Source organism: Tympanuchus pallidicinctus, unplaced genomic scaffold (genome assembly GCF_026119805.1).
Source record: "Tympanuchus pallidicinctus isolate F22 unplaced genomic scaffold, pur_lepc_1.0 scaffold1, whole genome shotgun sequence".
Taxonomy (NCBI): domain Eukaryota; kingdom Metazoa; phylum Chordata; class Aves; order Galliformes; family Phasianidae; genus Tympanuchus; species Tympanuchus pallidicinctus.
Genome location: NW_026294618.1, coordinates 42966155 through 42992168, shown reverse-complemented (window position 1 = coordinate 42992168; position 26014 = coordinate 42966155). Strand labels below are relative to the sequence as shown.

The 26014-nt window shown below is 40.9% G+C and overlaps 1 protein-coding gene and 1 long non-coding RNA gene across 2 annotated transcripts; one reads left to right on the top strand and one right to left on the bottom strand.

Moving 5' to 3' along the window:
- Positions 1–3404, bottom strand: LOC128083941 (uncharacterized). The gene is made up of 3 exons (XR_008208268.1): positions 3302–3404; positions 2359–3004; positions 1–1429 (listed from the first exon to the last, which is right to left on the bottom strand). It is a non-coding gene; the product is annotated as an uncharacterized LOC128083941 (long non-coding RNA).
- Positions 3405–3493: 89 nt separating this feature from the next.
- On the top strand, positions 3494–24199 carry SNX3 (sorting nexin 3). The gene is made up of 4 exons (XM_052689580.1): positions 3494–3802; positions 17692–17787; positions 18163–18287; positions 21870–24199. Exons 1-4 carry the CDS (start codon positions 3641–3643, stop codon positions 21973–21975), a joined length of 489 nt encoding a protein of 162 aa, XP_052545540.1. The 5' UTR covers positions 3494–3640; the 3' UTR covers positions 21976–24199.
- The last annotated feature ends 1815 nt before the right edge of the window (positions 24200–26014 follow it).

Below are 26014 nucleotides of genomic sequence, written 5' to 3'. Positions count from 1 at the left end.
TGGATTTTGTGGTTTGTTTTTATTAACACAAGTTTGTATCAAATGCCATTTTCCTAGAGTTATGACAGAACAGTCTGAGGTAAACTTGATTTTAGCTTTGTCTATACAGGAATAATCAAATATGCAATAGATAGTTTATGCTGCTTACCAAATCAAAGATTGTTAAAGTTGTAAAAATTTTCCCAAACTTATGGACTTCGGGCTATTTTTACACATCCGTCCGTTTACAGCTTGCATTTCAGTCAGCTCACTCAGCTTCATGTGTTAGAAGCTCACTGTGCAACTTTCCAGCTACATGGGCACCACTCAGCTTCTCTAGAACAAGGGGTTCACAAAGTAAATACCTGTGAGTTGGTGGATGACATTTTAAACAATAAGAAATCTAAAAGTATATAAGAGGATCATCTGTGTTGAAAAATATCAGGTAAAAAGAGAGAAGAGGCATTGAATACAATAGTTAATATATGTGGATATAACACGTTATATATATATATGCAAGATATTTATATGTGGAAGATAAGAACCAAATGTAGATCTCTAAATATCACATCCTGATGCTACTAACACTGGTATCAGGAAGTCATTTTTCCAGATAAAGCATTGCACAATTAGTTCTATGCTTTATGTCAGTTTTTCTTCTATGGCTTATCCTGGGTCAGCATTCTTCAGAAGTTTTGACAAAATATGTTTGTGTTGACTAAACTGTATTAACTTGGGAGCTTGTCACAAGGCTGGGGAACCCCTGCTGGGTAATGGAGATTTGGTTTCCTACCCAGTTAAAGGAATACAATTTTTTTTCTCTTTTAAAAACAAACAACTACTTGAGAGGTATCTCTATACTAAACTTAAGAATTAATCATACATTAATACTTGCTTCTGCGTACATGCCAGGAAACTCCAGTATTCATAACACTACTTGAAGTTATGCAAGAAAATCTTAACTGAATAAATAATGTGTGGCAACAAATCCATGAATTACTAATCTCTTGGCTGTTTGTCTAAATGCTTGATTTCTTGCATATAATCTTTGGACCTACAAACACAGCTGACCTCTTTCCACTTAGATTTGAAATTTGGCCCAAAGTTCACATCAGAAATAGAATTAAAACATTCTTTCTGAATTTATGATTCACCTTTTCCATCCTGAGATAAACCACTGCAGCAAGTAGTGAACTGCAGACAGTGTAATTCCAGAGCTCCATGGTTCACAAAAAATATGATCCATAATTCAGAATAAACACATCCTCTGAGTGTTGGAAAGAAAGAAGCAGACTCAAAGGAGTCTAATTTTCCCCTGCCTTCATTCCTTTCTCTCTGCAGCATCAGCCAGCCAGTGTGGCATATGTGCTTTCACATATGCAAGGAGGGTCTAGTTTTGAAGCAGGGCATCTCCCCCTTTGTCTTCCAGTACAGAGGATCTGATTCCCAGCTGTGAGAGAAAACAGTCAACTTAAGGCTCACTGTCAGTAGTATTTACTCAGCATAAGAACAAATTCTATTCATCATTCCTCATATGCTTGCCATCTTCCCAAATGCACAATATTGTGCACTTATATGTTATCTTGAATAGATAATAAAACCAGTCAGGCAATATATTACTTAATATATACTTAAGATAATAGCAGTACTCTGTCTTATTTTCATATTTGCAGTCAGATGTGGTTGCACAAGTTGTGTAACAAACAAAAGTGTATGCAAAAGTGTATACGAGTAATCTCAGTAGAATGCATGAAATTTTCTTGCCTTGTTGCAAGACCAGTTCAATAACTCACCTAGTTCAAATAAGGCTTTCTTTCACTGTTACACTGTAAAATTCTGTCAGCTTAATTTCTGTTTACAATTAAAAAGTGAGTAGTTAGCAGCTATTAGCAGTAAAAATAAGGAAGGTGCACTAGTAAGGACAAGAATTATACTGGAGGAGTGATGAGCAGGAAATTCAGAGAAAAGTTACCAAGCAAAACACCTACAGCACTCTCGTTCTGTGGATGTGCTATTTTTGTAACTTGGGTTCATTTGAGCTTCTTAATTACCTTTTTATTCTAGACAACTGTTATCCAAACTCGCTGGATGTGAAATTTGAGTCTCTTGAATCTGATTTGTGGGCAACCTGCCATTTTGACTATTGCCTAGACACAAATTCTTAGACAAAAAAAATATAACTAGTTTTTCTACAAACTCATTCTACCCAGCTAGTAGTTGAGTGCTGTACCACTTTTATAGTGAAGGAAAATGAAATATGCATTTTCTCATTGCAGGGATACTGCTAGCAGATATTAAATCAAAAATCTGGAAGATGATAAAAATCTCTAAGATTATAAGAGTCATTTAGAAGTATTAGCAATGAGGCAATAGAATTACCATTCACTGGAGTCCTCGGTGAAGCAGAAGGCAAACATTCTACTTCTTTTGCCAGTGGTTGAGTTGGGTATTTGAGTCAGGTACAGAAGCAGCGATAACCTTATGTCTTTGTAGAGGCCACACTTCCCCATCTAATTCTTTTCTCCCCTGTTAACTGTTCTTCAAGGTCCTAACCTCCAGTACACTTATTTTCTGGGAATACAAATTTCCCTTCTTACCCCTTATAAATGAAATGTTAACAAACTCTTAGCTTTGTAAGCTATCAAATCTGAGCTAGTTGGCTATAATGCTATAAGTGCATATCATTTGTGAAAACTGAAGGATTTGCCACTGCTAAAAGCCTTAAGGCTACTGCAGACATCATTACCACTTTCTTTATGGCCTTGTCCATCCTCCAGGCTCCATTTTCAAGGTAGGACCTTTGCTGGGGTCCCTCTGGTCCATTCCTGGCACTGGGTATGGCCCACCCAAGCCTCCCAGCTGACATTTTGTGATATGGAATGACAACAACAGAATTTTTTTCCTTCATCTTGGTACAGACATCTTTGTCCACACCTACTGGCAATGCTGTCACAAGGATTCTTTCTTGTTCTCATACTTTAATTATGAAAACTGTCAAGTGTCTCTATAGTCCTCCATTTGCCACCTGAAAAACAATTGTGCATACATTACTGAGGCGTCATCTGCTAATTCAAACCAGCCCGTAACCACAGGCCCACTGCCCTTTTCTTAACGTTGCCCACACATTTACAAACACCTCCAGAACTCCCTCACAGCCTCCACAGCAACGCAGAACTGCTGGCCAGACATAACGCTTCACCTCAGCTATGTTCCTGGCTAATGTATCTTATCCTGGATCCCTCATCCTTACGCACAGTGCTAAGACTCGCTGGTGAGAAGTTCCAGCTCAGAGTAAAGCATTATTTTTGCCGTAATCACTAACCTCCCTTTGGTTTAAAAACCCACAGCCACGGGCGGGCCCGAGGAACCGAGCTCTCTCAGCCGCCGAAACACGCATGCCCCGCGCACGCCGGGACTTGTAGTTCGGAAGGCGGGCGACCGGGTGGGGCGCCGCGAGCGGGGCTGGGCTGCGGACTACAGCTCCCAGGCTGCCTTGCGCGCGGGCGGTGGGCGCATCCGCTGGCGGCGGCGTGGGCCCGCGTTGCCGGGCAGTCAGCTGGCCGCGGGGTGGTAAGAGGGCGGGCGGCGGAGGACGGCCGCGTTAGGGAGTTTGGTCGTGTCCTGCCGGTCGTCGGGAGGGTGCGAAGGCGTCCGCTCCGCTATGGCTGAGACTATCGCGGACACCCGGCGGCTGATCAGCAAGCCGCAGAACCTGAACGACGCCTATGGGCCTCCCAGCAACTTCCTAGAGATCGACGTGGGCAACCCGCAGACCGTGGGAGTGGGCCGCGGCCGCTTCACCACCTACGAGATCCGCGTCAAGGTGAGGGCGCGGCCCGGCCTGGCCCACCCGGGGCCCTGGCGCCTCGCACGGCTGCGTGAGGCCGAAGCGGGACGCCCTGCGGCCCGGGGCTGCTTTCTGGGCTCGGCGGGGCTAGTGGCGGCCGCCAGGGCTCGGTCTGGGAGCCCGGGGGCGGTGGGCTCCTCCTTCGGCTGGACGGGAGGCCCCGCCGCTGGGCTGGGGGCTGATAAAGCGGCAGTTGGTCCCGCAGCACGGCTCTCTGTAGATAACTGGGAACGAGCGCTGCGAGGTGCGCTGCTGCTGGGTTGAAATACTCCTCTAGGACGTACGTTGTGTGGCTGATTTCATGTCACTAGAAGAGGGTGAGCTTTCAGCTGAGGAGGTGTAACGTGGGTGGATCTACCTAGAGAAAGGAGTTCGTGTTCAGGATTGCAGTGCTCTCAGCATGCAGTAAAGAGTGTGTAAACAAACCTAGCAGACAGGCCAGGTTAAACCTAGCTTTCTCCTGAGTATATGAGGAAAAGCTGTGTGAAGCTATTGCTGTGTTTCTCATTCCTGATGTTTGTCTATGTAAGCAGGACATTGGAGGAGTGGGCAGAAAAACACAGTATATGCAGGACTCTCAGTGCCTGTGGCTAGCAGGGACCTGAGGCAGGTTGCACTTGCAGTCTATACTGCTGGGGATAAGTTGGGTTGGGAAAGACAACCTCCATGATTTGACCTTTCTCTGTAATTTGTGATTGAGTCTGCTGTCTTGTAGCTGTCATCGTTGAAGCTGCTCAGTAATAACTGCCTGAAGTAGAGACCTCACTGATCTCTTGCACATTCACTCAGGCTCTGCAGTGTAAGTTCTGCTTTTAGTGAATACCACAAAGTGTACGTGCCTTTCTGGCATAAGAGGCTTAGGCTGACATCTGCCTTGGCTATTAAAAGTCTTCAGATAAATCTAAAACCTTGTATGTATCTTCAGGTAGTAAAGGTCCATGTTTTCAGCTTAGTGTAATTTTGCTTAAGAATGCAAAATCAACTGAGACCTAAAGATACTAGAGAGGATGCTGCTTTAATTATAGCATTGCTAAATTGTCATTCTCTAGTTGCTATTATTAAATTCCAGGATACATCTGTATGGCAGGAGGAATAAGCTTAAATGCAACTGTAGCTTAAGTTTGGCTTCTGTGTAAGGACAAATTGGGACTAGCTGCCTTGTGTTACGTTATGCTGTGATTATCAGGGCCTCAGCTACCCTCTTAGCAGAAAGAAGGATGCAGCTTTTTACCTTGCTGATGGGTAAGATGCTCTAGTGCCATAAGTTTCTTATGTCTTTTCTTTCCACGAGTCTGAGCATCTGGAGTTGCTGGATCCAAGGTGCGTAATGCGAAAGAGCAGTCATAGCCTTGGTATGTCCTTGAGAATTACAGGGAGTTGCTTGGGATTAAAAAATAAAAATCCAACTAAAGTCCTTGAGGTTAAAGAAAAACAGAAGGCCAGGTTTCTGGATTGCAGATGGGTTAAAGTAGCCTATTTAGGGTAGAAACCTTGAATCCCTGTTGTAGGGAAGAGCTAGAAGTGACCTTAACAAAGGTACTCTGTAGTGATACAGTGACCTTCTATTTTTCCTGCTAATCCAGTTACTGTGTAAACACTTCCTCCTTCATCTCTCTTGCATGCATCTGTGTGCATAGGTATACAAAACTGTCTGTTGTAGTACGTGATTATGCCCTTTCCAGTTGTGTATTATTGTACATATTGTGTCCTTGATGTGTATTCTGATGGGTATCATGAACTGTAAAGGTGAGTTTTGTGTTTCTGCATGCCAAAGGCTACAGAGCAGGTACTGCAAGTCATGCAGAATGTTTGCTATCGTCCATTATTTTTTTCTTAGATGGATACAAACTATATTGCTAATATGAAAATTTCAGCACAAAAGTAGTTTGAACTTGAATTACTGCAGTATTGCATTTCTAAAAGGTAGGTCTTGTACTATAATCTGCTTGTTGAGCATTACAGTCAGGAGCCACTAACTGATCTCTGTGGTTTGGTGTCTTGTTGTGGTCACTGAAAGTAGTAGCTGATGTTCCCAACTTTCCCCCAGCAGTGCTAGTAATGTCAGCAGAACAAACCTGAGGAGATGGATTGACATACCTGTGTTGTATCTGGAAGACTTTGTTTTAGGCTGTCACCAACACTAACATGTGGAGTGGTGCAGGAATGAGTGACTAAACACCTAGAAAATTTTGGTTGAAACTATTGGACAGCTTTACCAAGTGCAGATATTATGTGAAGGCAGAAACAATGTCACAGAAGATGCTGAGAGTCATTTTGGTGTTCAAGCAATTAGGCTTGTGCCATTGTTATGGTGCCTTCAAACCTGGTTTGAGGATAATTCTATCTTTATTGCTTCGTCTGGATTTCAAGATTTAACTTTTTTTAGGAAGACTGAGCTTGATAGCGAACTTTTGAACTGATGTCTGATAATTAATGTTTTGCTAAAGGTACTTATGTGAGGCTTTGCAGGTTTTTGTCATCACCTGTATTGGAAAGCTTTCTGCTAGAGTTGCAGCTGAAGCATATCTGCTGTTTGGAAAGCAACAAGTGGATTGATTTCATGCTTTCTCAGTTTGCTGTATTCTTCGCTTCTGGTGACATCAGGCTTGGAAAGCTTAATAGGGAACCCAAATGTGTTTACACTGCTTAGCAATATACTACTGGATGAGCAACTTGGTTGTATTTCAGTATTTAGAAAAGCTTTTTGGAGTTTACCTCTGTGTTGTGGTAAATATGTGGTACGTGGACAGACATTTAAACTTTCGTGTGCGTACTGCAAGTGCAAGCTTTATGTAGTGGTTCCAGTGTGGCAGCTTGCTTAAGTGATCAGTTACCTGTGTGGTTTTTGTTTTCTTAGCATTTAAAGATACAGTCACAGATATTGGAATCTTTCAGTAAAAGTTGTTAGGTGGGATTAGCCAAAATATGGTCTTCTGATGCTGTGCTTGCATTAAGTGACGTTCTTTTCTCAGCAAACTGAATAAGGTGTCGATGGAAAACTTTTCACTGCAGCAACCAGTAATGTTGCACAATGTGGCAATATGGGACTATACTACTGCAGCAGCATCGTGACAATAAAATCAGATATCTTGTTCAGCATTGGAAAATGATGGAAAACGCCATCTTGTCACCTAAGCGTATTACTAAAATAGGAAATTTGAGAGGGTAATGTTCTTGACAGGGTACTTGAGAATTTGCTTTCTGTCAGCAACATTAGGCAGTGACTTCATACTATCCTGAGATATCCTTTGTCTGCAGGCTTGGAGAAAACTAAAAAGGAGAATAAAGTAGTTAGGGCATGAAGCTTCAAGTATGTTTTCTAAGTACTGCTTGGTAAATTAGTCATCTAAAGTTGTCTAGATGACTTAGAGCTTGTGCAATGGTTAAAACTGATACAAAGGAACAAGATTGCCTGTTAAGCCAATACAGCAACGTATTTTATTGCCCTTGCCCCTTGATGAGAAACGTGATTTAACAATTAAGTTCTGAGTGGGAATATACTTGATGTCATGTGCAGTTTCTCAGGAGTCTTTACTCGCTTTTCGATCGAGTCCTTTTTGTGGGGAAGAGCACCCTCTTCTCTCAGAGAGCAAAAGCTATCCTTAGACATATTTTTTTTGTTAGTTTTATCTTTTCAGGCCTACACGTCAGCACACTTCAGTAAAAGCATATGTTACTACTTGTGGACTCTAAGCTAGAACTTTTTCTGAGTTGCAGGAAGCAAATCTAGAACAAATGACATATTACCCTCTTAGAGCATATCTTCAATCTAATCCAGTTCCGGGTATTACTGTACTTATACTACAATTAGGAGCAATAGTATTCCTGGTAAGTGGGTCAGCAGGAGCATCCATGCTCAAGTGGGTTCTGTGCAACAACCTCAGTAGCTAAATCCTTTAAGGAGACAAGACTTAAGCTTTACAAGCCGACTTTGATCTCAGCAATTGGTGACACTTCAGAACCACACTCCCATGATAACAGCAGTGCCACAGGAGGTGAGCATGTAGGTTAGGAGGACAGCAAAGCATACAAATACACAGGAACTTAATATATTTGGAAAAATATGTATTAAACACAATTCCTTGTGGAAAGGTAACATGGTTGTTTTGCTTCCAGATGTGACACACATTACTTGAGTGGAACTAATGCTCCATAAGGCCGCGGTCACCTTTTCTATATATTTTGTACGAAGGCATCTGTGGGCCTGCAGAGATACGATGGGTGCTCCAAAGGTAACACCTTGCATTATATTGTGTTGGCCCACAATGTCAGAGGTGGATGTTGAGGGTATGGCAGTAGAGGTTAAACATTCCTGTCAGTGTTCTGCTACGTTTTGTTGCTGTGTGACTGATGGCAGCAGAGGGGCAATTTGACAATGGCATCTGATGTGGAAGGATGTATGAAGCAAAGGTACATCATTGAGTTCCTCTGTGTGGGGGGAAAAAAAAAAAACTAGTGTCCTTGACATTCATTGACACTTGCTGAACATTGATGGAGACTGAACAGTGAATGTGAGCACAGTGAGGCGGTGAGTGGTGCTTTTCAGCAGTAATGGCAGCAATGTGAAAGACAAACCATATTTCAAAGAGACCATGCACAGCTGTTGCACCATAGAATGAAGAGTCTTGATCAGCACATCTGTGTGAATCAGCAGATTACAATCAGGGAACTGTGTAAAAAGCTGAATACTGGCTTCAGTGTGTTGGAAATGATGGTGGTGATGTTGGAATGTTGCAAAGTTTGTGCCAGGTGGATCCCACAAGTGCTCACACATGAACAGAAAGAGCACTGTATGCAGGTTTACTGAACCAATACGAAGCTGAAGATGACAGTTTCCTGGAGTGCATTGTTGTGAGAAACAAGATATGGGATTACCACTATGAGCTGGAGTCAAAACAGCAGCCCTTGGAGTGGCAGTGTGCAAATTGTCCGAACAAATAAATGGTTGAAGACACCACCCTCAGTGGATAAAGTGATGTACACAGTCTTTTGGGTTAGGAAAGGGGTGATCTTTCTGAAATTGCCTGGCATCAGTTATGTCATGGTGCTATCTAAGGTGAAGGCTTGAACTTCCCTGAGTAAGGTCAGAGAAGAAGACATACCTTCTCTTGCAACACAATAATGCCAGGCTACATACCAGTTTGAAAACTATGGGGCACATTGCCAGTCTTGGCTGGGCTGACCCATCGCACTGACTGTATAGTCCAGATTTGGTGCCTTCTGACTTCCAAGTGTTCAGGCCCATGACAGATGGGCTGTGTAGGTGTGTGGGAACTGCTGAATCACTGCCTGAACCTCTAACTGACCACCTGAGGTGAGCAATGAGTCAGCCCTGGGAGCACAGGTGAAGGCAATTCACCTGTGCTACTGGAAGGAGTGGAGCCTGGCTGCACCTCTCCTAGACTTCATTCCAGTGGGGAAGGATCTCTTTTGGAGATCGCCCCTCTGAGAGTCTTCTCAGTGAGCCCAGGACAACGGTAAGCTTTCCATCCATTCTTCTTTAACATGATAGTCTGTTTAGCCTAACTTTCTTTGTATATTTCTTAATTATAACATCTGTATATTCACTGATTATACAGTAGGGGAATCTTAGCAATGATGCCATTATATCCATCTGTGAAACAGTGGATCACTTCTACTAGTGCAGATTTTTGAGGGTGGCATGCAGGCTTTGTTCATTGCTGGTGAAAATACATAGCTAATGGTGATTGTTGTCAGATAATGTTTTGTAGCTAAGAATATGCTCTATCAAGAAGCGTTATTGTGTTCTTTTTTTTGTTGCAGTTTCCGTAGCTTTACTGTCAGAACATCACACATGCTTGACTGCATAGACCAAATGTGGGGAAGGAAATGAACACAGGCTGTGAAGTGCCTGCGGTGTTAAGAATAGTATTGGTCTCGAAGGATTGGGGAAGTAAATCACTGTACTGCTAAACTTCAGTTTCTTTTGAAATTTTTTGTCATCTTAAACCAATGTGTGTGTTTTTTTGTTGTTTTTTTTTTGTTTGGATACTGTATTTGTACTCCAGATTATTGGTATTAGTCTGAGTTGAGTAGTTATATTATCAAATCAATTCAGAATGATTAATGAGCAGAAGGCCCGTGTTTTACCTGTGGGACTCTTGAGCTAGCAAATGTGGTTTTGATCTGTTTTGTCCTTGAGCCATAGCAAATTTCCAGTCCTTGAGATCAGCAGGGGTTAAAGTTGTAGACCTCTCCTGCCAAGGAAAGAGAGTCCGCTGGTACTCATAATTCACTTTAGTGTCATTCAGCTTTATGGCCTGTGAAGCTTGTGGTGGGGTAATGACTAAACACTGACTCAGTGCAGATATGTTTAGGGATGCTTAGTCAGCATGAATTCTCTATGCTACTGCAAATTTTGTATCACATTGCAAGACTTTAATGCTAGCTAATTACTCTTCTAATTCTAGATACTGATACTAATTGTGAATGTTTTTAGACTTCAAAGAATAAAAATGCAGTGATTCAGGTAACTTTGTTCTATAGCCCAGGCACTACACATTTACAAACATTAACAGTTCTCTAGAGCAACAATGCAGAGCATTAGCTGAAAATCTAAGAAATTTCCAGGATACTAACTAAGAAGACCAAGAACAGGCATGTTTTCAACAAACTTCTGAAGCAAGAAAAGTAGATTTACAGATTTATTCCATTTATTCCATTTGCTCTGAGCAGCTGATTTTTCTGTGGAGTTTTTAATTTAAACTAAACTCAGGAATCTAATCCAAAGGTACTGGACTAGCTTGATGTTGATGTCTGTTACTGTGTAAATAAAATAACCAAGTCTTTGAATAGCCCTTATTAGTATATTAGTTTAACTAGTGACTTAGGCACTTTTTCTTTCTGCTCATACAATGCATGCCTTGATTGTCATATATTGAGTGCACTCTAATACAGTGCTGAACAGACCAAATCAAACAGAACAGTGTCTAATCTTTGTAGGACAGATGGCTGTGATCCAGGTAGGCATGTGATGCCAGAGGGTTTTTTTATGCATCTTTATTTTTAGCTGGCTTGTTTAAAAAAAAAAAAAAAAAAAGTCAACTTCAGAACAGTTAAGTGGTCTTCTGTTTTTCATCCAATGAAATAAATAGCACAGTTTAAATTGTGGCTTTGAACTGTAAAGAAAATATGTTGTATTTTTTTCCCCTTGGTATTGCAATACCAATTATTCTACTGAAGACTATTCCAGTAAGTACAACACCGTGCTAGATTGCTGTTGAAACTTGAGATGAGGATCACAGAATCACAGAATTGTAGGGGTTGGAAGGGACCTCCAGAGATCATCGAGTCCAACCCCCCTGCCAAAGCAGGTTCCCTACAGCAGGTCGCACAGGTCGGCATCCAGGCAGGTCTGGAACATCTCCAGAGAAGGAGACTCCACCACCTCCCTGGGCAGCCTGTTCCAGTGCTCCGTCACCTCACTGTAAAGAAGTTCCTTCACACGTTTGTGTGGAACTTCCTGTGCTGCAGTTCCTGGCCGTTTCCCCTTGTCCTGTCATGATGGAGAAGCCCTCATCTTCTTGGTGAAGTGAGGAAAGGGGCAGCAAAACTGCTGCTGTGGACTTTGAACTGTTCAAGATGCTGGTAGAGAGGGTCCCTTCAGATTCAGTCCTGAAGGGTAAAAGGGCCTGGAAGGCTGGTTGTTCCTCAAGAAGCAAGTCTTAAAGGTGAAGAAGCAGGCTATCTCCCAGTGCCACAAGATGGGCCGGTGGGGAAGAAGGCTGGGGTGGATTAACAGGGAGCTTTTCCTGGTGCTCCAGGAGGAGGAGAATCTACCTCCTGTGGAAGAATGGACAGGCAGCTCAGGGCCAATACAAAGAAGTTGTTAGGGCATACAGAGAGAAAACTAGAAAGGCAAAAGCCCAGCCTGAACTCAACTTGGGTATTGGGGTAAAAGAGTATAAAATTTTTTAAAAAAATATGTTAACAATAAGAAGAGGGTTAAGGAGAATCTCTGTCTTTACAGGTTGTGGTGAACATGATCACTGAGGATAAGAAAAATGCTGAGATTCTCAACTCCTTCTTTATATCTGTCTTCAGAAATCAGACTGGTTATCCAGGGTACTCTACCTCTGACCTGAAAGTCTGGGATGGGAAGTGGAATAAACCCCCCATGATTCAGGCTGCTTTCCATCATCTCTCAGTGTTCCTGATCATCCGAAGAGATTCCAGAGGATTGGAGGCTTGCCAGTGTGGCTCCCACCTACAAGAAGGGTCATAAGGAGGATCTGGGAAACTGCAGGCCTATCAGCCTGACCTTGGTGCTAGGAAAGGTTATGATGGAGCAGATCATCTTGAGTGTGATCACAAGGCATGTGTGGGACAACTTGGGGATCAAGCCCAGCTTGCTTGACCAACCTGATCTCCTACGATCAATTGACCTGCCTGGTGAATTTACTAATTCTTTGTCTGAATGTGTTCTCTTTTAAAATGAGCCCATTTTTAGCCTAGGCTGCTGGGGATACAATCCGAAGCATCATGAAACAGTCTGTTTTTGTGGTCTAATCTTAAGGTTTATTCTGCTTTGAGCCTGTTGACTGTGGCACACCTAGTGTAGTTGTTCAGGATATTGGTAAACTATGCCAGGTCATGACAGAACCTATTTGGAAAAAAAAAAAAAAAAAAAAAAAACCCAAAACTTTGAAGACATGTATGCTAATTATCATAGAGCAGCTCTGGGCTCAGGACAGTTATGAAAAGTTAACTTTTGTCTGTAGTTGAGACTGATAATGTTCATGGTTATTTCACTATTAGGATCCTACTGCTTTAGTCCTCAAGATGAAAAATATTGTAGCTTTGTGTCTCAGTACTGTAGAATGGGAAGATCTGCAGAGCTTGGTTTAGCTAAGTCAGCATTGTTTTAAATCCAGGCTCACAGATATGGTCAGATTTGTTTCAGTGTTTCACGAACTTCTTGGTGTGTAAGATGCCTACAGCAGGCCTGGATGCCAAGTGCACATAAGGGAAAGCTGTAGAATTTGGCTTTGATCAGATGACTGATTTTTAGAAAGCATGTATGAAAATAAGTCTTGATATTCACTTCTGCTGCAGGGAAAGAGGCTTGCGTTTGGTGAAGTACATAGCAAAAAGTTTAAACTTGTAGTGACCTGAAGTCTAGAGCCTGCTTGCTTTTGTACTTGTTCTTTGTTTTGTTTTGGTTTTTTTATAATTGTAGGAGATGGGCAAGTTGCTGCTTATGTCTAGTCTGGAAGGAAGCAAACCACTGACAGGGTGTCTGCAATAGCAGTGGGCTGCTGGAGCTGTTTTTAGTAATAAAGACTGGTGGGGCTCTTGCATTAAGAAACTTGTAATACTTTTTCCCCACCCTGGGACTGCTTACTGTAATCCCCAGGAGCTGCTATTGGCTGCCTGTAAACATAGCTGGCAGTGTAGGTTCCTGACAAAGATTGTGGTTAGTATGGTGAGATGGTGAGAAGCTTGAATTTAGCTTCTGAGAGTCAAGGCTGCAAACGTCTATCACAAGTGAGCTGAGTGCTTTGTTTCATTCTATTTTAATGGAAATGGAGTAGTATCAAGGCTACCACAACCTACTTGAAAAGACAACATCAAAGTAGGTGCTATGGCAACAGTGTTGCTTTATTCTCAGTTTGTTAAGAGTAGGAGACATGAGCAATGCCGTGCTGCTGATTAGTGCAATATTGGCATATGAGAAAATGAATCAAATCTGCCTTAAACTGCCCTAGTTAGCTATGGTTGTGGAGTTCAGCAGTCATGGGGGGGGGCCAGGCTGTGCTGATGTGCTGAGTCAGTCTTGTGGAGTGTCAGTGTGCTCTTTGAAGGAGCCCAAATGCTCCTTTTTAGTTGAATTTATATCTGGTAACAGATTCTTAGGGACAAGTCTGACTATTTGCTAAGCTGTTTACTGGCTGGGTGGGTTGATTCAGTCTGGATAATAGAACACTTAAATGATTTCAGTAGAGTACTTGATAGTATTAGAGCACCTCAGTTGTCTTCCTGCATTTAAATTTGTTTCTATACCAGAATGGCTGCACTGGAGTACTGTTGTGTATGAATTTGAAGCATAGTGTTGGCTTGTACTCATTTACTTGCACTCTGCATCTGCAGATCTCTTCAGCTGCATCTGTACACCATTTTAAAACCTTCTAACTGGACATATCATAGGAATTAACCATAGTAGCAGCTAGAAGACTAGTCTGTGGTCATCCAAGCTGCAGTCTTAGAATTGTCATTTGCTTCTGAAGTGACTCTCCTGAGCTTGGGGTTAGACTCTGTAGTTTGAATGTTATAAACATAGCTGAAATAGTTTCTCTGCAAATGCGGGTTTTGCCCTAAAATGCATTAGTAGGCAGCTGCTGCTTCCTGCTGTCAGTTTGTGAAACACCAGTCGGATGACTTGATTGTGGAAACTTGCTTGGCATCTGAGTGGAGGAATGCAGGAGTGACTTAGGATTTGATTGTTATTTAGATTTTTAACGAAGTAGTTGGACTTGGCAACAGTTCTGACAGTCCTTATTCTAGTGCACTGACTTGGCTGTTAGTTCACACAGCAAAATAAAATTGATAATTTTAGAGTATTCAGAGAAAGCCTAATGGGTGTGTGCGAATATTCTGATGAAGAAATGATACTAGACAGCATCTCTTTTCTTAGTATCTTTCTCTACTTGGTATTTGGGGCCATTTAGAACCTCTGCAGTTCTGGTTTATTGGTCCTGGAGTTATGATTTATCTGCAGTTCTGGTAATTGACTTGCTTCTCTAGTGTATTTGACAGCACCCAATCCTTTCAGATTAATAATTTGCATTGAAACTACTAAAGAGACTGGAAATTTGTTAAAAATGGTTTTGATTAAAAAAGGAGACAATTATGCTGTAGAAGAAACAGTTGTTACAATAACTGTGCTGGATGAGCTGTGATCCAAAGGCTGTGCCAAACCGAGTCATGAGTTTCATGACAGACTGTGCAGATAAACAGGCCAGAAAATTGAGGGAGAAGTTTATAAAAATGAAACTGGCCTGACTTGAAGTTTTGTGTATTATTCTCATCCCCATTCTAGCAGGCAAACAGAGCTAATGCAATGTTCTGAATAGCCACTGGCTCATTGGTGGCTAAACAAAGAACTATAAAGCTGAGCATAACTTTTAATACACTGCATGGCTCTGGTGCTGACGTTTTATTAGGAACTCAAGTTCCTCTTGACATTTTTTTAGAGTTGTCTACAAAATTCTGGCTCAATGGTTGCCCATGCTTCAGCAATTGACTGGCTTGTTTAGTGCAAACCATCTCTTCATGGCGGGTGGAGGCATATGAAAACCCCTTGTTACTGAGGGATGAAGTGGTCTGCTCAAACAGGGTAGCAATCCTGCATTAGAGAGGGAATGTTCTTCAGGTGTGAATATAACCTGACTTAAAAATAGGTGCTTAAGATGTAAGTAGGCTAAGCAGTGTAGAAGAGAATTCTCAAATTGCTTTTTGACTTGAATCCTTTTAACAGCTGCATAACTAAAGAACAGTAGAATTTCTGGAGGAAGGAGAACTGCTGCAGTTTGGACTTAAAGGAACATGATATTTAAAAGTTGATCTTAGAAGCTCTGAGTTCATATCTGGATTGAAGAGCAGTGGATGTAGTTTTCTTTTAGCATATAGTTTGAAGTTGTATCAGTATAATGCTAACCTTTTAGTATACATCTTTGAACGTTTTCAGTGATGATCAAAACTGGGGAAGCTTATTCACCTTGGAGGGAAGGCGACCCTTATGACTGTTCCTTTCTCCAACCTGCTTGCTTGACTAGTGTGTTAAAAGTTGACAAGGGAATGCAGGAGGTAAAATGAGCTTAATTGGCCCTTCTATCCCCGCATTATACCTTACAGCCTGATATGTTGTTCAGAGATTAACTTTTTTAGACCTTACGCCTATAAGCATGAAAAGAGTTCCTGAAGACCTGGGAACTTATGTTTATCTGCTATTATTCTGCTGTAATCCTTCTTGTAAGTAATTTGATAAGAGAATGGAATATTTTCTGCAGATGAGAGCCTAGATGTTAAATATTATGAAGGACTTTCTGTCCAAGACACTAACAAAGAGTTGATGTTATAATGTGCAAGGCTGAACTTAGTTAAAAAGCCAGTAGCTGAAATTGGAGAAAAATAATCCACTGCTTCACTTCTGGGAATCTCCTTCATGCACCTTTGGGGACCTAGATTCATTCACTCTTGAGTAGAGTGTTATTATTTGGATGTGTGTTTATAAAGCCTTGAGTTCTGACATAATAAAACTGCATTCGGATCTATTATTAGCCAGCAGTACAATGAACAATAATTGCCTGGGAATGAGATCCTAAATGCTTTTAAACATTCAGCAATATGAGATTTCATTATAAAATACTGTTTTGTACTTCATCTGTGAGTTGTGGATTAAATAGCATCATGTGAAAGTACCTAACTAACTTCTCAATTACTTTTGAACTGCCCCAGCCAAAAGCTTGTTATTGACAGGCAATAGCACAATGGCCTGCAGTCACAGGCCTGCCTGGTGCCAGAAATATAGCTTGGCAGTTAAACCTATCATGAATAGCCAGAAATGTCACTTGATAGCTACGTGTAACAGCCCACAAATGATATTGTTCAGGGATATCCACTCAAACTGGGACCAGAAGCTGAGTGGGATGTTTAAGCCATCCCACTTTAAGGTACTAGCTGAGAGTAATTTCTGTGCTTCTACCAGTAGAAGAGAACTTTGTATAATCACAGTTAAATCTTAGTATCTGAGTACTCCTCGAAAGCTTCCTTTCTAGATGTATGAGACAAAGCTGGTGAATATGTGGTCTGCCAGCAGTCTTTATTGCTAGTTATGCATGGAATTTATGGAGCTTTGGTCTTGCTTATAGCTGATCATAACTCCTATGTGAACTTTTTTGTAACCCTATCAACAGTTTGCCATCATTATTTGAAGTGTAAATGTCGTTAAGATATTGGAGCTTTTCTTTCTGGGAACATCATTAGAAGAGTGTTCTTCATGTCTGCTCTTTAGGTGTAGTTTAGATAACAGTGGGATAAATGTGCAACCCAGGATTAATATATACAAATTAATACAATGTGGTGTGCAGCATTATAGCCTGACTTGCAGTTGATGTTTCTCAAGGACATTAGAGTTGAGAGCTGACTTGTCTAGGAATTCTGCGTCATGAAACGCTGCTCGGTTTAAGTTTGAGATCAGGTGGTTTTGCTACATTGAATGTTGTGTTGCATCTCCTCTTTGTAGGCTTCCTTAGAGCTATCCAGATTAGACAGATCTGCTGACAGATCTTCAGCTTCATCTGTCCTGAATGAATTTGATGAAGACTGTAGGACTTGCCTGCTTTGTTCTTAAAGATGTTGGAGACCTTGTTGCCTCAGGTGTCAGAAAAGCATAGGAAACTTGGCTAATTCAGTATGCTGGCACCTGAAACATTCCCTTGAGCACATTAAGAAGAGCCTGAGTGGATAAAGAAGGCTTTTTTATTCTGACTACCTCTCTCCAGTGTGCATATATTGACACTGGGAATTTAACTTTTGAGAAAATAAGGCTAGCAGATACCTGTGCAACATTGGAAACATTGCAAGCGATGAGCAAATCTACTCCTAGGCAATATGACAAAATGCCAGCTAGCAGGATGCTGTATGAATGAAAGGCCTGCAGTTGAGCAGTTTGAGACATAGCTTAGTTATGTAACGTACAAAGGGATTTATCAGCATTTCTGTATGGAGTGTTTCTCAATACTGTTGTGTTGTTGCTAAAGCAGTGCTAACCTTTAAGATCATTTTTGTTGATTCTCTTTATGAAAGCTTCATTCTCATCTAATCAGGATGTATTTCATTTCTAGACAAATCTTCCTATCTTCAAATTGAAAGAATCTACAGTCAGAAGAAGATACAGTGACTTCGAATGGCTAAGGAATGAGCTAGAAAGAGAAAGCAAGGTGGGTAAACTTAAATATGAACAAAGTCTTCATGTACATACAGGGAGAACTGATAATGAAATGTTATCTGTATCTTATGAAGCATATAGCTACATCATAAAGCTGATGTTGCTGTTCAAAGCTTCCAGAGCTAAAAGTATGTTTGAGGTTTGCTGAAAGACTAACGCAGCTATTAGCTGTTTAATGGCACTGAATTAGAGTTGATCAACTTAAATTCAGTTTATCAGTATGGGCAATTACTGTTCTTCTCTAGTCCTGTTTTCCTTCGCTAGAGATCTGAATTATGAGTTGGGTCCTCTAAAAGGAAGATGTGGCACAGGAGTTGTATAAATTTGCTTACAGGCTGCACTTAGGACACATTTCTAAATGTTTCAGGTCGTGGTACCGCCTTTACCAGGAAAAGCTCTTCTTCGTCAGCTCCCCTTCCGAGGAGATGATGGTATATTTGATGATTCCTTTATAGAGGAAAGGAAGCAAGCTCTTGAGCAATTCATAAACAAGTAAGTATTGAGTCTAAATATGTGGAGATAAACTCAGAACTGAGGTGTGTAAAATGGAATTATAGCTGCTAATCTGTTATGGTAGCTACGCTAGGTGCAGTAATTGAAACTTTCCATAATCTCACAATAGGACACATTAACATTGCTCATCCAGTGTTAGATTTGGATATCTTGATGCTTACCTGAACTGCTAAAGTGAATGCTAGTGTTATGGCTAATTTATGCAAATTACTACTAAAATTATAGCATTCAAAATAGTTCTGCTTTTCACTTTGAGAAGGTATCCTGCGCTAGGTGAATAATGAAGCTTACAGCGGTTTACTTCAATTGCAGGTATGAGGTACTATCAGCTCATATAACTATGCATATTTTTTGTAATGTTATAAGAATCTTTCTGAAAATGGGAAAAAAAAAAAAAAGGTGCTTGAGGTATGTATATGTATAGTTTGAAACAGACACTTTAAACTTTGTCACTGGCTTTCTAAGGGTAAATATATATATATCGGTAATAAAGACACCTATTTCTTGCTCTACCACCTGGCACTATTAACTACTCAATATATAGTGATTTTAGGAGCTACTTTAACCTCTTATGCTGTAGGTGCAAATCACCTATGGTGGTTTGGGTTGGAAGAAACCTTGAAGACCATCTTGTTCCAACCTCCTTACTGTAGGCAGGTATATATCCCATGGGATTGGACTGCCTAGGGCCTCCATCAACCTGGTTTTGTATGCCTTCAGAGATAGGGCATCTGCAGCTTCTCTGGGCAATGTAGCTCTTCCCCAGTCTCTGAGTTAAGAATTTCTACCTAACACCTCTCTTTTAGTTTACAATCATTACCTTTTGTACTATTACAATATGTAAAAGCTTATTGGTTGTTTTTGTTGTTTTTTTTTTTTTTTTTTTTTTTTTTAAATAAATTATGTTTAAATACTAGAAGGCCACAATGACATTTCTTCAGAGCTTTCTTTTCTTCAAACTGAACAATGCCAGCTCCCTCTGCCTTCATAGAAGAGGTGCTGTAGCTGGATAGATGGAATACTGTCATTTCCTAGTTTGTCAGATCTCTAAAGCCTATATTGTTCATATCATCTGGTTCTGGGTTTCTTCATCATAGAAGGTTTGAGCTTGTCAGTTCCACTAATATTTTAATCTTGTTCAATAATAATGCTGTTTAATGGGAATGGGAGATACCCTTCAGTTAACAAGATCTTAATCTGCTCGTATATAGCTGATTATAGTCAGTTTTTATTGATCAGTTCAGGCCTGTGGCTTGGGGAGTCACAAGTGAATGACTAGTTTACTGGAAACTAGAACTTGCACAAGTCTTCACATAGTTGCTTGCTAGTTCAGTTTGGGGGTATTTCTAATATTTCTGAGCAAATAAAATGCTTTCAACTGTTACTTCCCTGTTTGAAGACAAGTAGGATGAATTTCTTGCACATTCAGTTTTGCTTTTATGGTACTTGAAGGCACAAGGTGTGCTTGTGCTAAGATAAAATGTGCTTTGTAAGGCTGTATGATTACTGTGGAGTTAGAACTGTCATTCAAGCAGGCTTGGGACTGTCCAGTTTGGAGGAACTGTACATACTAGCACTGAGTTTATTGACATGCACAGAAAGAAGGTGGCTGACATTCTAAAGCAACTGATAGAGAAACAGCTTAACTCAAATAGCTGAAGAACATCTCAAAGAAGAACATTTCAGTATAGCTGATAGAAATGAAGTGATCAATTTGCTGATAACACTTTGAGTCTTACAGCCAGTGATGCACTGATCTTGTGGCAGTATGAAACTTCTTGGTCAATTTTCTTTTCCTTGAAAGATAGAAGCAGGCTGTTAGTGTAGTTATTGATGTAGTGGCAGACTTGAGTACATCTGGAAAAAGACTCATCAGGCAGAACTTGGCTATTCAAGCTCATCAATCTATTTTAATGGCTGTATTTGCTTGAGTTGCCTATGCCAATTAAGGTTTTAAATCATGTAGCAGCTTTTAAGATTCTACGAAGTATTCTGTGCTGGTGAACTTAGCCTAGAGTGGATCTCGCATAATGTAGTTACAATACTGCATTCTCAAAGCGTCATCTTATTCAGTGCCTAGGATAACTGGTATTGCTACATCCAGGGAAGGTCATAGTGCACCAGCGCCAGTTCTTGATACTCAGGAATGTTTGGATGACTGTTGTTGAGAAGTTTTAGACAACACTGAGCCTTTTTGAGCTAGCCTAGTGGGCCAGCTTGCTTGCAAAGCCATCAATACTACTCACAGTGCCAGATGCAGGTGTAGGTATGCTGCAGAAGCCTTTTCTGCTGGAACCTAGCTTAAGGAGGCATGAGAACTTTGCAAGTGTGTCACCTTAGTGAAGAATACTGAGGTGGGGGGGGAGGAAAGAAGTACAAAATGAGGTATTTGTGTGAAACCAAGAGCTGGATGTGAGATCAGACCTAGTCTACCAGTTCAACCACCAATTTGTACCCTTTAGATGAAGGTGAAAGAATGTAGTCTTTTTCTTTTCCTGAGTTTTTCTTTGAACTTAAAGGCAAACGACTTAGTCAGATATGAGTAAGAAACCCAAACTAGCTACTCCAGGCTGTTCTGTGTTTTGCTTCAGACTGCTGCCTATTTATTTGCAATTGTTAATGTTGATAGGCTTTGACTGTTCTCAATGCAATCTATCGGTGCTGGGTAGCAGAGCTTTGCTTGTTAAGGGGTACCCTCAGTAGCCAGTTGTGACAAATTAATCAGTCCTGTGGAGGAATAAACACTACTAGATACAAGTGGAGAAGGTGCATGTAAATTCTCTAAAGTACTGATGCTGAGCCTCTGAGGCTGTGCTTTAGTTTTGTGAATAATCTTCCATTTAGAGCAGACATGTTCTAACAGATAATTCAGTTTCAGCTTCTTTACTAATAAAAAGTGGCTCAGTTTAGTTCATACCTGAAACAAAAATCTATGACAGAGATGTTATTCTCTTCTAGAACAGACAAACTCACTTTCTTTGCTGTGTTTCATATCTAAAGACATCTTCAGTTAACAGAGTGGCCATATCTAGTACCCTTTGGTTAAGCATCAGTGCTGCTTGTGCATACTGAAAATACGACTGTGGTAATGTTCTGCTTTAAATTGTGTCAGGGCCTGCAGAAGACCTTCACACCCCCTGGTGGACTAACTATTACTCTGTCTGGTCTAACTAAATGAAATCAGACTAAGAACTGATGTGTTAAGCTGTTTTTAGAGACTTACTCTGTGTCAAAGGCATCAGGACCAATAAAATCAGCTTAACTTGGCTTGACTTTTTCACAGAATGGGTACAATCAAAGCACCCTCTCAGCTGCGGGTTATGGATGACATAATATGCTTCCTACTGATCTGAGATAACTCAGAGTTCCTATGGGCTAATTTAATGCAGGGGAGAATGGCAAGTCTTGCCAGACATCTTTGTAGACACCAACAGTAGCTGGAAGTGGATCTGTGCTGAAGAGCAAGCCCATAGGTTGTTGGTGTAAAAACCCTTGCTACTGGCAAGCTGCAAGTAGGCTCAGTTTGTGAGTACTAACGTTTCTTTCTTTTTCCTTCCCCAGGGTTGCAGGCCACCCACTGGCACAGAATGAACGCTGTCTTCATATGTTCTTACAAGATGAAGTAATAGACAAAAACTACACACCATCCAAAATAAGACATACTTGAATTCTGAAATCCTTTCCAAACATTAGTGGTTCTTATGCTTGATTTTTAAGAGGTTGTAGTTTGTCTTAGCATGCTGAGGATAAACAGGCACAAAGTCTCCACTAACATCAGTACACTGCTTGGTCTTTGCATATACTTTATAGCATTAAAAAACTCACTTGTCTTTTATCTTAATCCCTCTGATTCAAGAGTACTATATTATGAGACCATCCACCCCTTGCAATGTCTCACAAACCTTTCCACTCACTTGCAATGACTTAACAATGTTTACTGACTTGGCCTTACTTGAACTTGCACAGTTGTAGTGTCACATGTTCACTTGTATTTGACTAAACTGCTATGCTTTCTGAGGTAGTCATTTGTCTGAACTTCTTTAAGAGACTGCTTTCTTTCTGATAACCCTATGTGAGATCACTTATGCAATTGTCTTCAAGCTTGTAAAACACTTTATACTGAAATAATGAGGGAATTATCTTTATATTCTGTAAGAGGAAAAATCAAATTTATATACTAAAATAACTTGTCTAAAAGTTTTGAAATAAAAGTGAAAATGCACTTCAGGTGTTTGTCACTCTTGACCTTGAGTGTGGACTATCTCATCATTTCTGAGAAGCAAAGACTTTGCTATTCTGAGTGAACTGATGTTTCAGCCTTGCTGTAATATTCTTCTGCAAGGTAGTGCTTTGCCCCTAACAGCTAACCCTGTAATGCCCTGGGATATGGGCATTCACCAATCCAGTGTTATCATAGAATGGCTTGGGTTGGAAGGGACCTTGAGGGTCATCAGAGATGGGGCATCCACAACCTGTCTGGGCAACCTGTTCCAGCATCTCACCACCCTCTCAGTGAAAAACTGTCATTCATAAAGGTGCTGAAGAGCACCAGTTCCAAGACAGACCACTGGAGGAAATCACTTGTCACCAGCCTTCACCTGGCCATAGAGCTGTTGACCATAATCTTCTGTCTATGACTTCCAACCAATTCCTTATCCATCAAATAGTCCACCCTTAAAATCTGTATCTCTCAATTTTAGAGATGAGGATGTTAGTGAGGAACCACGTCAAAGGCTTTGAAGTCCAGGTAGATGACATCAGTTGCCTTCCCTTTGTCCACTGATGCCATCACATATAGAAAGCTACTAGGTTAGTCAGGAATGACCCTCCCTTGTTGAAGCTGTGCTGGCTGTCTCAGATAACCTGTTTATCCTATGTGTGCCTTAGCGTGTCTTCCAAGAGGATCTGTTCCATGATCGTCCCAGGCACAAAGGTGATGCTTACTGGCCTGTAGTTCCCCAGATCTTCCCTCTCTTATAAATGGGAATGGTGTTTTCCTTTTTGTCACATTATGAAATGTGGAAAGTATTAAAGGTTGTTCCAGCATTGTTCAGCCTGTTCACGGTAGTCAACAGATACATGGCTTCATTAAACTTCGAAGAAGGCTACATCTTCATTTGGTATGAGAAGCCTCAATTTAGATTCAGCTATTACATGAAAATTATACCATTCTGCAGAGAAAGAAATGTTGACATAACCTGTCATAGGGCTTTTAGGTCTTATAGCTGAAGATTAAGGTGGTTCTGATCTGCAACTGCCATGTGGAATATAGAGTCATGTAAGCATGCTGTGCAGTGTGCTCGCTTCCCTGAATGTTAAGAGAAGGAAAGGCTGTAACATTGTGCTTTTATGACCAATGGTGAAATGCAGATTATGAATGCCTAAACTTGAGTTTGCAAGTAACAGCACTGAAACAATCTTTCTCCCTAAATGCTTTTATGGCTACAAAAGCCTTCTTAGTATTCTGAAATATGATGTGGAAGTTACCTATCCAGATGCTCTTGAAAACCGGTTCAAGAACACTAGCAATCTGATCCAATGTTTTGTGTTCTTAACAGTGCATGTTCTAAACAATTTGAGTGCATGTTGGCTTAGAGTTGGTTTTGCTGCTTTTTCCTTCCTATATAAAAATGTACTCTGTTCTGCCACAATGTAAAGAACATGCTACAAACATGCAAAGTTACTAATTTTCTTTAAATAAGACTGTTAATCTCATTTTAAACTTCTACTCTGTCATTTGTATCGAATTCTGGATGTGAAAGCTTGAGCTGACAAAATATCGGCGGGCTGACTGGGTTATGTGTAGTATCAGTGAACACTTGTCTTTAAGCATTCTATTTTGTGGCTGCAATAAAAGAAGAATTCATTTCTGACTGTATCAACAAAAATTATCTGGTTGCTTGCAACCAAGTGCAGTCTTTATTTTTGGATTCTGGAATGGAGGGAAACATACTAGTTGCTAGTGGTACAGCTCTAGGTTGCAAGTGGGTTGTGTAAGTTTTGATGCTTGATTCCATGGGTAGGACTTTGGGATAGAATCAGCATAGTCTTTGGTATGTATGAAGGGGGCAAAAATCAGTTATTTGAATGTCAAACTTTTTAGTCTAGCTTTTCAAGTAGTTCTAGTTAAGGCAAAGCGATCTATTATAAAATTCCCTGCTGCTGTTGAATTACACTTAGGCTGAGTTACTCTTGAAAATGGGGAATGAAAGATTAAATGTATATGAAGTTTTATTATTTAGATACATAGTCAGGTGTTCTTTTTCTTTTCTCAAACGTTTTTTTCTGTGAGAAGCTTTTTTCTGAAATCGAAGTAGATCTGTCATATCCCTAAAAGACGATGTTACAGAATCACAGAATCACCCGGGTTGGAAGGGACCTCAAGGATCATGTAGTTCCAACCCCCCTGCCTAGCAGGGCCACCGAACGTACACATTCAGATCAGGTTGCCCAGGACCCCGTCCAACCTGGCCTTGAACACGTCCAAGGACGGGGCATCCACAACCTCCCTGGGCAGCCCGTTCCAGGGCCTAACCACTCTCCTTGTAAAGAAATGTTACGATCTTGTAATCTTGTAAAATCTTGTAAAGATGTTACGATCTTCATCATCTGGTGCAGGCAAAAAAAAATCACAGCTGAAGAGGGAAGAGCTGCATACTTGATGACAGTAGATTCTTCTTGTATTTCTGAAGTGTTGCAAGGATTTTGGAGTTGTTACAACCTCTGAAATTGACAGGATCTTGGATACAGTGGGCATCTGCACTGGCTTCTAGGATTTCTCCTGAGTGTCAGTGCTTTGAAGCTAGCTAGTTCTGGTGTAGCGTAAGTGATTCTGCTGCTGTGCAGTCTGTGGAGAAACACTGAGATTAGTCATCTAGGGACTGGGACTGGATAGCAGACTGCAGTGTGCAGCTACCTCATATCTTAGGTGCAGTTCATGTTTGTTGCTGCACAGCATGAGACTTGTTGAAATGAATATTTTGTCACTGGTTCTGAACAGCAGTGCCCTCAGCCTTTTCAACTCATAAACTGTATTGTCACAAGGGTGGGAAATAACTAATTGTCTGCAATCGTCAGTTTATTTTAGTGTAAAGCAAGAAATAGTAAAATCTGTTGTAAGTGCAGAAAGAACTCTTAAGTGTTCACTGGGGTTTTTTTTAAGAGATAAATTCACCTCATCCTATAGTAAAAATGCATTCTCAAATGCTCCGTGCTGGTTCATACAGAGGGTGTTCCAAAGTCCTGTAGTCCATAGTTTGTCTTACCTGAGTCATTGGAAAACTAGTCTTGTACATGTAATGGTCCTGCTGTCTTGGAAAGAATGGAATGTGAGACCTCTCAGACTTAACAGAGATGGGGTGGAAAAGCTTTGACTTCTGTATCCCATGGAGTTGGGATTTCAGTCTTGGTCTGTGTTTCTTGACACCAACAAAGAATGAGCTGTCGATATACACTGTATGTTTCCAGTTGCCATTTTAATGTGCGCAGTCTTCGGTTACTCACTGCCTTATAAACAGTGTGTTTTATTTTCCTTCTGTTGCCAGTTTCATCCTGTGCACTGAAGTTTCTTACCCTTTTCTTTGGTTTGATAACACAACTGGACACCGTAATAAAACTCCCGAATCTTTTTAGTTGAAGCAGTGTTTTTGTACTCATCAGTCGTTGTGAGCTGCACAACTCACAAATACTAAAAACTGAAATAACAT